The 16750-nt window shown below is 44.3% G+C and overlaps 1 protein-coding gene across 1 annotated transcript; it reads right to left on the reverse strand.

Moving 5' to 3' along the window:
• Positions 1 to 2962: 2962 nt before the first annotated feature.
• VSTM5 (V-set and transmembrane domain containing 5) lies at positions 2963 to 8320 on the reverse strand. Its single transcript, XM_021544956.2, has 4 exons — positions 8153 to 8320; positions 4910 to 5239; positions 4669 to 4809; positions 2963 to 3152 (listed from the first exon to the last, which is right to left on the reverse strand). The coding sequence occupies exons 1-4, from the start codon at positions 8235 to 8237 to the stop codon at positions 3109 to 3111; spliced, it is 600 nt and encodes a 199-aa protein (XP_021400631.1). The 5' UTR covers positions 8238 to 8320; the 3' UTR covers positions 2963 to 3108.
• Between the last annotated feature and the right edge of the window lie 8430 nt (positions 8321 to 16750).

Consider the following 16750-nt stretch of genomic DNA (forward strand, 5'->3'; position numbering starts at 1 on the left):
ATTAATAATTAGAAGATGAGTCTATGAAACTTGAACGTGTCTTTACAATTCATTGTTCTTAACCTAAATTGACAGGTCTGCATGTAGCAATAGCCTTTTAATTGAAGTTTCTTGTTACAAGTAATCAGATCACTGTGGAGCTATTACAATCTCATGGTTGCAGGACTTCTCTCCTGAAAAGAAGGACATATCCTATGTTGCAGTACACAAGCTCTGCATGTTAGCATGAAAACACTTGTCAAGACTTCTAGGGCTAGCTGAAAAAATAAGAACAATAATAATAACATGAAAAAAAAGAGTTACTAGAGACCTGGAGAGTCTGTGTTTTGGTGTTGAATACACAGGAATTCCTAATTTTAATGGAAAACAGACTAATTAGACATCTGACAAACAGTCTTGAAACTTGGTAGTGCATCTTTGAATATGAAATGGCGACATTACTAAATTATTAAGACCTTTTCAATTGATTGCCAAAACAATCTGGTGAACTTGGACATCTCTCTAATTCAAGTTTAAAAGTAAAATGTCTTAATCCCTTAGATCATCCAGTATGCTCTAAATATTAAATTTGCTGCTGTTCTGCAGGGAGTTTACAAATACAGTAAGAACAGCTGTTAGTTTCTGAATTTCTACTGTAACAACCTTCCATAAGACTTCAGATGCTCCAGGGTAGCAAGAAACTGCTACAGTTTATCCTCACATTTTGTACCTCAAATATTGACCTTAATAATGCATAGTGACAAACATAGTTTTCAGGAAAATGTGAGTATTTTTAAAGTAATGTTACCTGTGTAAAGTAAGTATGTTAAATTGAGGGCAAAATTTTTGGGTGAAGAATTGTCTATAAAGAAAGCTACATACAAGCTAACTGTACTGGATGTTCTGACTGAATACTTGGAGTCCCTGCTATTCATATAGGATATTACTGCCTAAAAGTGAGGTTGGCACCAGGTTTAATAGCCAAGAATGGGTGCCTGATGTCGCAGTGACATCAGCCAAGCTGAAAGAGGTAGAAGAACTTTGCTAGTTGTAAACTTCTTTTGTTGTAGTACATGTTAAACTGAATAATTTTAAGTGTTCATTTCCTACTTTCCTGCCAGCTTTCAAACACTGTGGTTTAAATTTGTGTGTGAGCCTGCAATCACAGCAGTGCACTGGAGTGATCATTCATTGTCTGGATATGTTTCCTGATTTCCTCTGGCAATTGCAGCATTCAGGTCAGTGTTAGCAGATGATAGTGGTTTTATGTGTAAGCTGCACTTCTTGTACTTTCTAAGTTTGGCAGAGCATCTGCTGTATATTCAGCTCAACCTAATACCTAGCTTCACATTCAGAGTATTTTAATGCAAATACTTTCTGCCTTAAAAGTCTAAGATTCATTCAAAGTCTAGGATTAAGGGCTCAAAAAGAACCCCTAACAATGTTTTCCATACTCTATAAGCATACTTTACCAAGTAATTCAAGTATGGTGATTGAAATAGGTGCACTTACAGTTTCCCTGTTGTCAAAGCTTAGTTCACTCAAAGATAGAAAAATGGGCAATATACGTTTAAAGCAGAGAATTGGAATAAACTGTTATTTGCCTGTGCTGTATCTGACACTGACCTGTTCTAGATGTAGGAATGAGCAAACAGCTAAATCTGGTACCTCAATTTATGAGTGGGAGAGAGGCCCCACACAAATGGCCAGCTCAGTATGGGATAGTTTAAAGGTATTGTGCACAGGGTGCTTTGGCTTGTTTGGCACCTACCTGCTTCATTATATACTTGGTAAGAAATTCCCTGAATGTTTTTCCAAATGGAGCCCATAGCACCTCTGTATTTGAGCATCCCAGTCCCTGACCAGAGGCAAAGCTCTGTCAGCCTGCCCTGTAAAGGTTTTTGCAAATAAGTGAGACGAAGTGTCAGAAAGGCAGTAGCAGCAGTTTGATTCAAACAGCAGCGTGGCAATCTACAGGCGCAGACTAGTCCACGATGTCTTACAAGTTCAAAGTTTATTTCACACTGCAAAATTCTCATTACAAAAGCAAAACAGAATAATTTGGAACTCGGTTTACTGCCTTCTCACCGACAAACAAATGTTATTCCACCCAACAGATATACAGGTGGAGAATTGCAATATGTGCAATATGCAGATCCAAGAAAACATTAGTTGGGTCACTGCTACAGGTCACTTCATGTTTTCTTACAACATAGGGAAAACAAAGGTGGCACTCAACAAAAGCAATTTTAAGTAAAGCTGTTGTAACATTTCTTCTCAGATTGTTAGCACTGGGCTAAGTTTGCAAAGAACTTGGCATCTTTCACAACAGAACTGTTTAGTATTTTGCCACCCCACTGGTGGTGTTGTGTCAGTATTTTATCTGACCCCTCTAATCTTTATAGACAATGTCCTCTTCAGTGCCTGCCTGCAATGTTCCTTGTACAACCACCTGCTCCAGTAACGTCATAAAATCTATGTTAACATCCATCCTGGGGCAGTGTGTAAACAACTGGAAACACAAGCAGGACAACTTTGACCAGCTCAGCATTCTTTCAAAGTCAGTTTTGTCTCATGAAAAATTGCAGCTTGTCTTCAGAGCTTCAGGAAGTTCCTTACACCCAAAAGTAGCAGCATAGGTGCAATAAACAGGATTCAATGCTTGCAATTAATTTTTTAATGTAACACTGTAATTAGATATTTATTATGTTGATGGATGCTAATGACCACTCTTGTCTGTAATAGGAGACTTGCAGTATCCAAAATGCAGGTGTCCTTCAAGACCATGATAATTTCCTTTATGGGTTGATCTTACAGACTTGCTTGGTTGGTTGGTAGGTTGGCTGTTTTTAAGAGTGGTAGAGGCTGTAGATTTTATTAGCTAGCCACAAAAATGTGTTCATGCTCAGCATGAAAGCATACTCTTTTTTACTCTGACCTTGACTAGCAGAACCAAAAACTTAACAGGTTGAAACAGCTCCATCAGACACTGCTGATTTAATTACTGTGCAAGTCAGGATGTTTCTGCAGTAGTCACAGACATTTTACCTTCTAGGTTTGTTTTTGCTTTCTTGGCCAATACTTTCCCCTGAGGTAGAACTGTTATTTTTATTATGATGCAGTCCTTGGTTAACACTCAATGGTTTCCAGTTCAATCTCTTCTGTTGTACTTGCTGTAAATGAAAGGATATTGTTATTGATTGGCAAATGGATTGGAAGGCCAACATTCCAAAATTAACTGTGCTGAGACATTTTTAACTTTTTAATAAAATTAGCTCAAGCTTTCTCATCTAAAATTAGATTTTAAATACATCTTTTCAAAATATTTAACTGTATAAAGACGTTCTCACAATCTTTAAGTACAAGGCTAAAGGCAGTAAGAAAACTAAGTCCATAGGGACTGTTCTTCTATCTCTCTTCATGACTTCTGAAAGGAGGGCTCTTCTGAGATAGAATTGGGGCAGAAATTAGGTATCTGCTTTGGATCATTTCCTGGGACATCACATAAGTTTCTAGAACTGTGCTTTCCTGAACTCTGCCACATGTTACATGAATATGTCTGTTCTGTTCACCTCTGTGGCAAAATTTGCTTTAGCTGATGGAAGAGGCTTTACCTAAACAAAATCCTGTATATTGTGCCATGATAGGACAGTTTTCAGCAGCTACAGAAGCTTGTGAATAGTGTATGCACCATGAAAACAGCAGTTGCCCTTAAGAGCTGTAGGTGAGCAACAGAAAGGAAGAGGCAGCTCAAACCAAGTTAATTTCTTCTATTGGGTTTTGCAGAGTTGACACAAAGTCTAGGCCGTGAATCTTAGGATGCTTGAGTGTCTCTGTTGGTCCTGTAAAATACTGGTAGCTGGGCTGCTTGTTGTAATGTAACACTAATTACAGGAGAAATACAGACCTTTTATCTAGAGGGCGAGAAACCACAAGTGGATCTGCACTTACAAAGAGAGGTAAACATCAGAAATATTTTGAAATGGTAACAGAAACCTCCCATTTCAAAGATGTGCCTAAGAGCTTGATCCCAGGCCTATAATGTGCACCTTGTCTTTCTGCCTAGGCCAAATATCCCTGGTGGTGATTTGGAAATTTTTTCTCTAATATGTCCCTTCAGTGTAGCTCTTGTGTTCCCTTGACCTGTTTTTCATGACTGCTGTCTTCAGTGTCAGATTTTGATATTACTCAGTGTTCATTGGAGTCTGCAACTGGATCAAAAGTGAACAGATGAAGAGGGGGTTTGAGAAGAGGAGATGCAATCCTCCACTGAGGATTGAACTGAGGTGGGGGCCACTCCCAAGGGTCATTTGAATATTTTCCCCTAGGATACACCCTGATGATGTGAACTCTCAGAGAGTTGCTGATGCTCTTGACTTTGTCTTCTGCCCTTTGATGGGGCTTATTGCAGCTCTGGCCTTTTCTCCCCAAGTTTTGCAATTAGCAGTTTTGAGAAGTATTTTATGATTTCTAATGTGAAATATATAAACTAGATGTCCTGTGGACTGTTCTTCAACTAAACACCTGCTATTCAGTTGCCTCAGCTAGTTAGAACAAGGAAATAGAACAAGAAAACTGATCCCTTCAGTCTTGGTTTTTAGTGTCCCTGTTTAGCACCTTTATGGTACAAATTTTAGGCTCAAATTTAGGCTTGAAGACTATACCCTGACTACATTTTTAGAGAAATACCTGTTAGTTTATGTGTTGTCTTCTTCTGAAACAGATGCAGAGATTTATTACACAGCCACATGAAGCAGATTAGAATGGCAGATACTGCAGCGAGAAATGCGAAGAGAACTGCTACAAAATGCAAATCTTCATAGATAATCTCTGTAAGGAAAATGGAAAAAAATTAATATTATAAAATTGTTTACAAACAGATTGATGCTTAAACACAGGGTAAAGCCGAGAAGTCCTGTCTAGTTTGTACCGTAAACATTGACTATGATGGTGCCATAGGCATTGGTTCCGTGCTCCTCCATTACAGTGACAAAATAGTAGCCAGCATCTCTCATGCCCACATTCCGAAGCTGTATAGAGCCATTTTCAAAAGTAGTCACTCTGTCCTTGTAGACCGTGGATATGTTGACATAATTCCCACTTCTCCACTCAACAATGCTGGTGGTGCCCCAGCTTGACACATGCTTCCACTCAATGGTGGCCACACCTTGGCAAGAGTATTCAACTGAGAGGAGGATGTTTTGTGCCACTGTTGCATTGATGTTGGGTTGTGGGACAACTAAGGATACTCCTCCAGGAGCTGAAAGACAAAGGAGAGTGATGAGTCTGGAGGTGATGCTGCACCAACTGTCCAGGGCAGGTTGGGACCTCTGGATCCTGGTGATTCATCCTACCTATGTCAGTGATCTGTTTTATGAGAGGATAGATTATGCTTTTTAATACCTTCTTCCTTCTGCTTTCCATAAAAGTAACATACATACTTGAAGACTAAATACACATTTATAATTTGTGATAGCAAGAACGCTTCCACCATAGAGGGCACATAATTGCACATGTTTCAATGCTTTAACACCCACACAGAAAGGGACTTCAGATGAGCATAACATTTTCTGAAAACTGGGCAAGGTTCATCAGTAATTAGCTTCCTTTAAAAACCTTGCATTTACATGGAAAGTTTAGTTGCCACATCCAAGGTAATCTATCATATTAATTAACTACCATCCCCCAAAAGCAAGAACTATAGTAGGCATAAGTATGTGGGGTCTTGGCAAGGACTTTGTTGTGTTTTCAGGATGTGTAATCAATTGGAAATATCAGCTTCTTAAAAGGCAACAGTAAATAAGCCAGTGCAGATAAATCACATGTAACCAAAGGTATGCAGTTCCATGAGAAACCAGGGACTTTATGTTCCTCATGATATCCAGGCAAAAATGCATATAAAAGAATATTTAATTCTCACCTGCCTCCTCCTGATGTGATTCCAGAGCTGCTCATGACACTGTGAAACTGAACCGATGGCTTATTTTAATGTGTAACTGCAATAATTTCTGCTTGCATCTGGTGTTTCTGCATGACGATTTGGATGAATACCAACACTGGAGTTTTAACTGGCATAAATTTTTTCTCTTGATTAATGGCTTGTTTGAAACCCCTGGCTAAAGACTGAAATCCTGTTATCTACCAACAAAAATCAAAGCAGACAAAAGGCAGATAAAGCACACAGTAAGGCTGAATGCCTTTTCCTGGTTTGGCTTGGAGCAGCTCACCTGCTCTACTCCCTTCCTGTGGGAACAGCCTGACTCCAAGAGCAAAATGAAAAAGAAAGGCTGACCTGTAAATGTCTGTAACCCAGTGTGGGAGTGAGAATGAGACCCTCAGCTACACTGCATGACTGCAGAGCAGGACATCTGGGCATGATCCTGGAGGTTCTGCGGAATCTTCAGGGATAATAATGATTAAGAAAGGCAAAGAAAAACATCTCTAAGGGGAAAAAATTAAAAAAAAATCTTAAAGTAAAAGCCCTCTATGGTCAAAATTCCACAGCCACCACAAATGCAAGAGATGGGTGAATTACAACCTGACTTCACTGTATTTTGGGATCTGAAGTCACTACCTCTGCTGGTCATGGTAAGATAGGGGAGCTCAAGAAGCCAGTTCAGTTCCCAGGCTCTCATCTACAGTACCAAACAGGATCCAGGCTTCTTCCAAGATAACATTCCTGGGCTCCCCCTTTCATGAGCATCGTCCACACTCAGGCTGCCCAGTCCCCCTGTAGGAACATCATGCTTTTTAAAAAGGGCAGCTCAGTGTGTCCTCAGCTGAGCTGTGGTCTGCTGTTCCTGTGTGCAGGAGAGACTAACCAGAGCTGTGAAAATGAGGTTTGTGCCAACTACAGAAACAGAAGAGCCGGGAACCTCTGGTAATTGCTGCAGATTGTTCCAATTGTTTTCTGGTCCATGTGTTTATTTAAAGGCCTTTTCCACTGTTTCTGACAGGATCTTCCCTCAGTCACTCTTTCATGTTTTTATAGAGGCTTTGTTTTGAATATGCAATTGCAAAATAAATGTTAAAAAAGAGAAAATTTAAATCTTTCCATTAAATTATTTGCAAACATGCCCTGTCCCTATCTGGTATGCAAAGCTAAAAAAGGCAGTGCAGTATCTATCTAATGATTCAAAAATATTTTTAGTATGCAGTGTGCCTAGATCACCTGAATCAGTGTAATCCAACAGAGCTGCACCAGGCTGGAGAGCAAACATCACACCCACATGCAGCGCCCTACGCAAGGTGACTGCGCCCTGCTGCTCGCAAAACCAGCCCCTTCACACGTAGTAAAACACGCACCGAGGAGAAGAGCGCACGGGGGCTGCTCAGAGCTCGCGGAGTTTGCCATCCTGGCACGCTGCTCTACTCCAAAGTAGTTGCCTGGCCAAGAGTCAAAGTGGGATGTGCGGCTCTGCGCACCAGACCTGGCCGCGGCGGCGCAGCTGGGCCTGCAGTGTGCTGGGCAGTGAGTGGCCAAGAAAAAGGCTGGCAGCGAGGGGCAGGAGCTCTAAACTGGGGGGACAGCTCTCGAACGGGCCTCTGAGACCCTGCGGGCTGTTTCTCCACCCTTTGGTGTCCTGCTCGCGCGTCACTTCTCTTGCTGGAGCGCCGTGACCAAACCAACCTCGCTGGCGGCGCCGGTCCCCAGGCGAGGGTGGGGCTGGAGCAGCCTCCTCCGGGAGCTCCCTGCGTGCTGCCCCATCCCCACGCACTCCCCGTGGGGTGCTAGGCTGGAGCCCACCTTCCCTCCTCACCCAGCGAGACCCGACACCCCTGGGGCTGACTAACCGGGCTGTTTCCCCCTCCACGCCTCGTCCCCTCGGTCGCTGGAAAAGCGGCGGGGCCACGGCGCTGCCGGCAGCGGGCGGGAGGTCGGGGCGTGGGGCGCTCCCCCCGCGGCCGCGCTGGTCCCGCTCGGCTCCCCCGCTCCCTCCGAGCAGCAGGGGCGGGGACGAGCCTCCCCTGACCGTGTCAGGGAGAGCAGCGATGTCTGCCCGAGCCTCGGTACGTCCCGTCCCCTCCCCGTTGCGGACGGGCTGGGCAGAGCGGGGGTCGGCGGGCGCTCTGCACCGCCCCGCGGGTGCCGGGCGCTGGGGCTCAGCCGGGACGTCGCGGCCAGGGGCTGGAGGAAAGGGGCGGGGGAGGCAGGACGGAGCCGGACACTTACTCTGCAGAGCCCACCCGGCGGCCAGGCAGAGGGTGACGGTCCCCACGACGACGCTCCGGCCCCGGGAGCCCCGCAGCGGTCTCATCAGCGGGAAGCCGGTGCCCCAGGGGCTGCATCTAAGCGGCCGGGCCGGCCGGCGCGGCCCGACCCCGGGTCTGCCAGCCCCAGGCCGCTCCCTCGCTTCTTTCCCTCCTCTTCCTCCCGCGCCCGCCGCGGCGCCGGGGCCGCCCCCAGCTCCCCCCGCAGCGGCTCCCGGGCGCTCCCCGCCTCACAGCCCGCGATCGCCCGTCCGGGCTGGAGAGGCAATTGGCTGAGGAAGGGCAGGCGCTGCCCGGCCGCCGGCCATCGCCCGGGCGGGAAATGAGTGCGATGGGCGCAGCCCTGCCCGGCCCTGCCGAGCCCGGCCGGAGCCGGGAGCCGGGAGCCCAGCCCGGGATCGGGACACCTGGCCGAGGAGGCTGGCTTTGAGTGTGGTTTGGCATCCGTAAGGGAAATTTCACTTCGGGGTGCTAAAACTGACTTTTTTGCTCCAACAAGTCTGGTGATGACGCAGGTGAGATGGGGATGGGGGGGAGGGCTGGAGAGCACCATCTCTGTGTCCCCAGAGATCATATCAAATGACCGCGCTGGGAAATGAACCTGGTTTCCATCCCACTGTGCCCGGCCGCATGCATTAGGTGCTCTCTCTCCCTTCTGTTGTTTTCCAGAGGAGGTCCCCAGCTTCTTTCAGAAGCACCGGACAGTGTGAAGTAGTGGGAAACATGATTAGAAAACATTAGAGCATCCCAGTCCTGAAAATTCATCTTTTCTCAGAGGCATCCTTGTATATGGCTACCAGAAGCTATATACACCCCTAGGAGATCTGCCCCTCTGACCAGGGAAAGAGTTACACACCAGATCAGCCTTTTTGCAGATTTTCCACTCTCTTGCTTGCATTTCCCTCTCCTCAAGTTTTCTTTAGTAGAGTTTTGGATTAAAGAGAGACATTTCAGCGTGCTGGTCAGCGCAGGCTCCTCAGGGTGAGTGGGAGGAAAGGACAATCACCCGGGCGGCGAGGGACAGCTGCAATCTGCCCTATCTGCCCGAGCCGCCTGCGCTGAGTAGCCACTTTCCCCCTGCACTGCGTGGTTTGCATGCAGGCTTCACATGCAGGTTTCCTTATGTGCTGGCTGGCTGTGACAACAGGGGAGTCCCACGGGGGTCTGGATGACTGAGGCACAGCTCTGGGTGGGGGGCTGAGCAGGAATGAGGCTTGTGCAGGGCTCAGCTGCAGGGGACTCATTCCTGCTGGGGCTTTTCAACCAAGTGTGATGCTGTCCTGTTCTGCCATGCTTTATATGGCATTACAGCTTCTCTCACACACATCTCAGGGGGGAATTCCAGGGCTTAATCAGGCCTTGACAAGACACAGTGCAATCTCCATGGACTCCAGGGCCCAGATTTTGTTCAGGTACAAAAAAAATCTCCAGCTTCATCAACTTCTGGTGCATCTTCTGAAGCTTTAGCAATGATACCCAGGTGAAGGGGAAGGGAAAGAGATGTACTGCCCAAGTATTTGATCTCACATATGTTTTGCAGCCTGCTGTGGTGCTGGGGTTGCTGGAAGTGTTTGCAGAGGCAGGCCATGGAGTGCTTCCCTTCCGCCTCGTCTGTCTGAGCTGCTCCTGTGCTTTGCCAAATCCCCTCTGTGTCAGACCAACATTGTGCCTGGGCGTCCCTGCTGAAAATGTAATTGCATGAAAGAGTGTGTAGTGCTTCCCCTGGGAGAGATTCTGTCATGCAAATTTCTTCCTGATCCCATCACTTTATGGCAGTTCTGTTCCTCAGAGCATTAAAGGTCTCATGGTGATATGACTTTGTGTAATTTTCCTATTTTATTTCTTTCACCCTTTATTTGAATTATTTTTGAGCTTGTGGCCCAGTGAGCTATTTTGGCAGCACAACTTATGAGCTATATTCTCATATAAAATTAATTGAATTCTGCATATTTTAAATGTATCAAACAGGTTGCATTGAGTAAATGCTTTCTATTGGAAAGACAGATGATAGTAACAAAATTGAAATACAGGCTTGGAGGTCCTCTCAAATTTTAGCAGTTTTGGCTACCATAGGTCAAATGATCAGTCGTGTGATAAAAAGAAGTCCTGTGTTTGTTTTGATGTTCAGCATCAATAATTAACAGCAAAGAACTTTTAAATTCCTTCTATTTAAAGGGAAAATTATAAAATATCTAGAGGTTGGAGGGTTTTTTTAATATAAACTGTACCTCAAGAAATACATATCACAAAGAGCTCAAGATTAAGAAAGCATTTAATCAAGCTATTATAAACCATATTTATTTGAAAGCTGGCTAGTTCCTCTCTCCCTGAGAGCCCCTTGCAAGCAATGCTTCCTCTGTCTGTGCTGCAAACATCCCCCCTGCAAGGGAGGTTTCTCTTAAGCAGAAATGCATTGGAGTGTGAAATGGCAGCGCTGGGTGACAGCTGGGCAGGGTGGGGGCCCACTGGCAAGGCAAGGGACAGCAGGGGCAGGGGAACTTCTCAGGGCAGTCTTCTTGCCTGCAGCCTGTGGAGAAGTGTGGCCATATCAGCTGCACTGTGGTGACTGGTGCTGGAGGCCATGGGGTGCAGCCCCATCAACAAGTGACTATGGAGAGAATCACTTGGCTTCAAGGAATCATAGAATCAGTTTGTCTGGAAGAGATCATCAAGCCAACCATTAACCCAGCACTGCCAAGTCCACCACTAAACCATGCGCATAAGAACCACATGTACATGTCTTTAAAATACCTCCAGGGTGGTGACTACACCACTTCCCTTGGCAGCCTGTTCAAGTGGTTGACAACCCTTCCAGAGAAGCAATTTTTATTAATGTCTTCTGGCATAACCTGAAGTCATTTCCTCTTGTACTGGTGCTGGCTGGATTATTGGTTAGGAACTAATCTAACTGAATTTAACCTTGATGCTTGACCCATCTGAGTCCCCCCAGCACCCGCCTGCCACCCAGCACCCCAAAGGCAATGGGGGATGAACTTCAGCAGATATCTGCAGATAACAGCCCTGCTGTTGGGCTGAAGTTTGAAGAGGATGCTGTGGACATCCTGGGCTTTGGTGCTTGGGCATTGGTGCAAGGCTTCAGTGGGGGAACTGTTTCTGCCAGGTGTGAGTGAAGGGATGCACCCTGCTGGCTCTGCTGCAGGATTTGGTAGTTAACTCAGAGTAACTTTACAGAAAAGCCGGATTGGAGTGTTATTCTTAATTTTACTTATCTTGGCATATTGATGATGTATTTTTCTAACAAAGCTTTTTATTAAAATCCTGTCCAAACACATTCAGATGAGGCTAATGATATGCCACTCCAGGTTGTAGGTTTTTGATCTATTAGTGCTGCTCTTATGGTTTTATTTTTCTCTTCTTGTCAATCAGCAGTTCTAGGAAACATAAATGTATCGACCAATATAATACACACTGCAAAAAATTAGGTTATCTTTGTTTAATTGCAAAGTGGCTTTAAACTACCAGGCTCTGGGAATGGCTTACAAGGTCTGTAAAAGATTTAGTTTGCCATTCCTACCCTTCTGTAGGCATCTGCAGATTTTACTGCTACATGCTCAGTGTTTTAAGTCATCCCTTTGCTTATTTCAATTATTTAAAATGTTTTTTTTTTCCTTTCTTCTTATTGCCAGATGTGAAACAACAGTCTCTCAAGTTTGTCTGGAGGGCCTGATTTCTCATTCTGGTGCCATTAGTAATGGAACAAAACCACATTAACGATTGCAACAACAGCCAGATAGGAGCCAGAAAGCTCCTTTTGCTCTCTAATATGCTGCATGGGTACATTGAAGTGCTTTATACAGAGGGTTTGCTCTTTTTTTCTCACCCTTTTGCATTGATGTCTTTTTTGGGCTTGATAAAATGCTTGACCTTGTCTTTTGCTGAAGAAAAGATAAAAACCGCCAGAGTTAAATATTCAAAGAGATTACAGACCCGAGATAGGTCTTTAGAGGAAATTTCATCCTGGGAGAAACCATAGGAGAAAACAAAGAGATGTTAACAGCGACTGCAGGGCATTGCATCTGCTGGGTCAGAGGCTGCTCACTTGTTTTTGGCTGATGGTGCAGTGGGCTGGCAAACAGCTGGCAGAGAGCAGGAGAGAGCTGCAGGCTTCCAAACCAGCAAAGAAACATGCACATGGCACAGGAGTAGTCAAAAAATAGGTAACATTGTGCTGCCCCCTCTTCTTTCACATGAGGTTAGTCATCCATGCTTAGCTTATTCTCATCTTCTGGAAGTGAGAAGAACATTTGTTGTGAGGTCTTGGTGTATAAAAACATTCCTTCATTTGTGTAAGATGAAAAATGAGTTTTCAGCACCTGAAGTAGAACCTGGTCAAATCAGTGTCTGCATGTCACTGGTTTCTTTTTTGCCTTTTATTTTTTCTGCAGAGGCCCAATACAAAAAGCCCCTTTCTTACCTCAAATCAATCAATAGCTGTAAGAGAAAGACAATGAGGTTCTGGTCTGTCAGCGTTCATCCACTTTTTAAGCTATCTAGACTGCTTAAATTTTCTTGTGGGTTTGGCCTGTGGGTTTGCAGGTTAGGGAAATAGAGGAAAAAAATCAAATGATGATGCAGAATATCTGAGAATGCACAGATTCTTAGTAAAAGGGAGACATTTAGAAACAGCTTTTATCAAATGGGAAGTTCTCAAAGCACACCTTTGAGGGGGGATGGTTGACATTTGCCCACGGGGTGCTGTTGTGGCAGTAAATCTTTCGAGACAATACATCCTCCCTTTATATTCACAGAGAGTGGAATATCCCCATCTTCTTTCATTGGGGAACCAAAGCAAAAAGTTGCTTTTTTTCTAGGAAGTTTATATCAAAACAGAGAAAATAAATCCTCACTATTTTGAGGCTCTGAGATGGTCTTTATCCTGCCTCTCTGAGCAACCTGTTCTAGTATTTCACCATCCTCACTTGTAAGAATTTTCTTCCTTATATCTAATCCAAATTGAATCTCCTCCAATTTAAAGCCAATACCCCTTTTCCTTTCACTACAGCTGCTCCTTGGCCTTCCTCACCATATCTTTACACACCTGAGTAGTGTCCCTATACCCAGGATACCTGCTCCTGCTCCACTGCCTGTGCATTTCCTTCTTGCCCTTTAGTTTCTCTAGCAGGTCTCAACTCAGCCATGCTGGTCTCTTGCCTTACTTTTCTGATTTCTTATACCTGGGGATTGAGAACTTTTATGCTCTATGAAAAATGCTAACTCTTTGAAAGAGTTGGAAGTTTGGAACTTTGGAGTTTGGAAGTTTTTTTTCTAAAGTTCAGGGTCCTGATTTTATTCTTTGCCTGACCTTTATCCTTGAGGATGTGAACTCCACTAATGCATTATCACTGCAGCCCAGGCTGCCTCCAATCTTGATGTCACTGATTAACTCAACTTGTGTTGTGGTGGTAAAAATAAAGTAAAATATTTATGCAATTCCAATAAAATAAAATAATTATATTCCACTTTGGACACCAGAAGGTCTGTCATACCTACAACCTTTCACCTCACATCAATGTCCCAAGTTACTGTCTATTGGTTAGTGTTATTCCATACAAAGAATATACAAGAGGAGCCTTTATCACAAGGAGGATTCATCTGACCATTTTCCAAGTTTCTAGTTCAACTTTGCAGATCTATGGTATTTTCACTGTTTCTCATTAGCAATATAAATATTTTCAATTGCAGAATTCAGCAAAGTGAATGGCACGTCTATCCGCTCTGTGCAGAATGAAAACGGTCTCAAAATGGAAAGGAACAAGTGCAAAAGTGTCTCTTCTGTCTTCCCTTTTTTGCTTTTGTCCCCTCTTTTTTCCCTTTTTTTTGTCTGCATTGCTGTCCACTACCAGAATAGTACAAAGCTTTTTTCATCTCAGATCTTGGGATGCTCCATGTGCTCAAGCCTGTCTCTCATCTCTGATTTGATCACTGTCCTAGGATGCAGGATATGTACATTATATCTTATCTGATATGTACAGATGGGCGATAAGCAAAATTAAACATGAGTTATAATTACGAAAAGCAATAATTAAGCATTATTAAGTTGGTCTAGTTGAAATGGATTGTTTAAATATTCACACTTCAGTCTTAACCGCACTTTTTATGTGGATCACCTAAACAGCTCACCAATTCATTTGGCCTAAATTTGGTGCAAAGTATTTACTTTGGCCTGCCCTAGCAACACAGCTGTGTCCTCATGGCTCTGAGCTGCCAAAACCAAAACTCTTTTTTTTTACTACTGATTAGGCTCACTATGGGCTTGCTGAAGCACCGAGCAGGGGCTGCCACAGGGTCTCTCTAGAGAGCCAGACTTGATGATCCTTGCTGCAGGCAACCTCCTTATCTGTGCTGGTTCCCGTGCCTGGACACAGCACCTGCAAGGCAGCTGGGAATGCAGAGCACTGAAGTGAATTGAATCCAGCCTGGTCTGACCTTGCATAACAGCTGCTGAAGCATGTCAGGCATGTGGTCTTTCAAATAATGGCTGTGATTGAGCAATGGTGGTGTAATTATGGCGTCTCCCATGGAAACAAGTATGGGTAACTCAGGGCAGTCACAGCTCAGACCCTTGCACAGGCACAGTGAGTGGTTGGTTTCCCCCTGGAGCACCACACATGGACGTCACAACACCACTTATAGCCTTGGCCTTATGCCCCACCTCAGCCTATGTGTGTGGAGGACTTAGGAACTGCTCCCAGCACAGCAGAGATGGAAACTTGATTTTTCAGTGCAGGATGGGTAGGTGGCTGCTGCAGGAGTCATGCAGCACCATCACTGAGAGAAGGAGACTTTCTTCCCTCATCTTTGAACAGACACCTTGGAGTCCAAGACACAGAGAGTCTGCTGATGGAGAACACAGTTTAGATTTAGAAATCCAAATCACACTGTGTTCTTGACTTCTTACTGTTGGAATTCAAGGAGGGGCAAGCAGGGTTCTGAGCAATGTCAGCATTAAGACAAAAGTGGCAGTGGTTACCTCAGTTGTACCTGATTACTCATCTCCAGCAGGGCTCGGAGAAGTAAGGAACAATGTTACTGGGATTTGTCAGTCTGAGCTCTGGGCTGGACATGGACATCAGATATCCTAGGGCTACACTGAATGGATTCCTCTTAAAAGAGAGGGATAACTGAAAAAAGCTTCCACTTTCACTGTAGCCTTTACAGTGATGGCATATCCACCTCAGCCCTTGCCAACTTGTTATGCTTGATGGACTTTACATTTAAAATGCTGAGCCTCATTTTAGTCTTAATTTGTCTAGTTTTAACTTCTAGACACTGGATGTTGTCATGATCCCTGCCTGTGAGAGAAAAAAAAAAAAAAAAAAAAAAGAGACAAAGTAGCAAGAGCATGCTCTGAGTAAGACTGATCTCACCTAAATCTCAAGATTGCAGTGCATAGCATTACTCAGACCTTTCTTTGAGGACAACACAGCCAACAGTTGGTTTTAGGCTGTGATACACTTGGTCTGTCTATAGACACCTGCATTAGATTGTCTGTGAGCCCACACTGACCTGCAGCTCATTTGACCAGCTGAGCACATGATGTGGACTGCTCCTCATTGCCCACCCAGTCACTGTCTGCAGTTCCATAGCAGATGCCAAGAATCACCCTCACTAGAGGTTCTGATACTGAATGGTATTTTCCTACTAGTAATTACATTTCAAACCTGACTGTTGTTAATCTACCTAATGCACATGACATTGATTTTATATGGTTCTTCTTTCTTAATCAAATTTCAGTCTGATACCATCTCAGATGCTCTAAAGATGAACTGTAAAAATGTCAAAGAAAGGCAAGACAATGGAAGCCTGAGGGTATCTCAGTGGATCCCGCTAGCCCAGGCAACAATGGAGTACTGCTGGATGCTGTTGTTTGCTGCTTTATGTAGCAGCTGTCTAGGCTGAGAAAAATTAATCAAAACTGGAACTATATAGAGTCACTGTCATGGACACTTCTAAGGGTCAAAGGAGGTAAATCCACATGTGGAGAGGTAAACTGGAAGAAAAATAAAGGAATATGAACTGGAGGCTGTAACCCATGAACAGACTGGCTTCATGGGAGTTGTGTCATTATCCTCCATGCTGGCAACACCTCAAGGACCTTGAGTCTGCTGGACTGGAACAACTAGGCATTTGGACATTAAGTATAGGACAGAAGTACTTTTGTATTTATTTTACTTGCAACTAATTGCTTCCAAAACTTTGTCCGACCTTGATGAATGTTTTCTTTTTCAGCTTGCTGGGGGATGTTCGGAGGAGAGAGTCATATAAGGATGGAAAATGGTAAGCATTCACGAGAGTTACAGTAATTGTGTTTTTGCCATTTTCCTCTCTTCACACAAAGCAGAGCGCTCTTTAGTGGTATGAAATTCAGGGAAGCTTTGCAAGGGCCATGTATGACTGAGTATGCCAGATACCCCTGACAGCAAAGACTCTCATGTTTGAAGTCTCTGTGAGTTTCTGTGGTGACACTAGGTGGTAACATGGTGGTGGTGGTGACACTTCTCAGCACTCTTCACTGCTCTCTCAGGAAGCTGTGGATATA

The sequence above is a fragment of the Lonchura striata genome, chromosome 2 (genome assembly GCF_046129695.1).
Source record: "Lonchura striata isolate bLonStr1 chromosome 2, bLonStr1.mat, whole genome shotgun sequence".
Classification (NCBI taxonomy): Eukaryota; Metazoa; Chordata; class Aves; order Passeriformes; family Estrildidae; genus Lonchura; species Lonchura striata.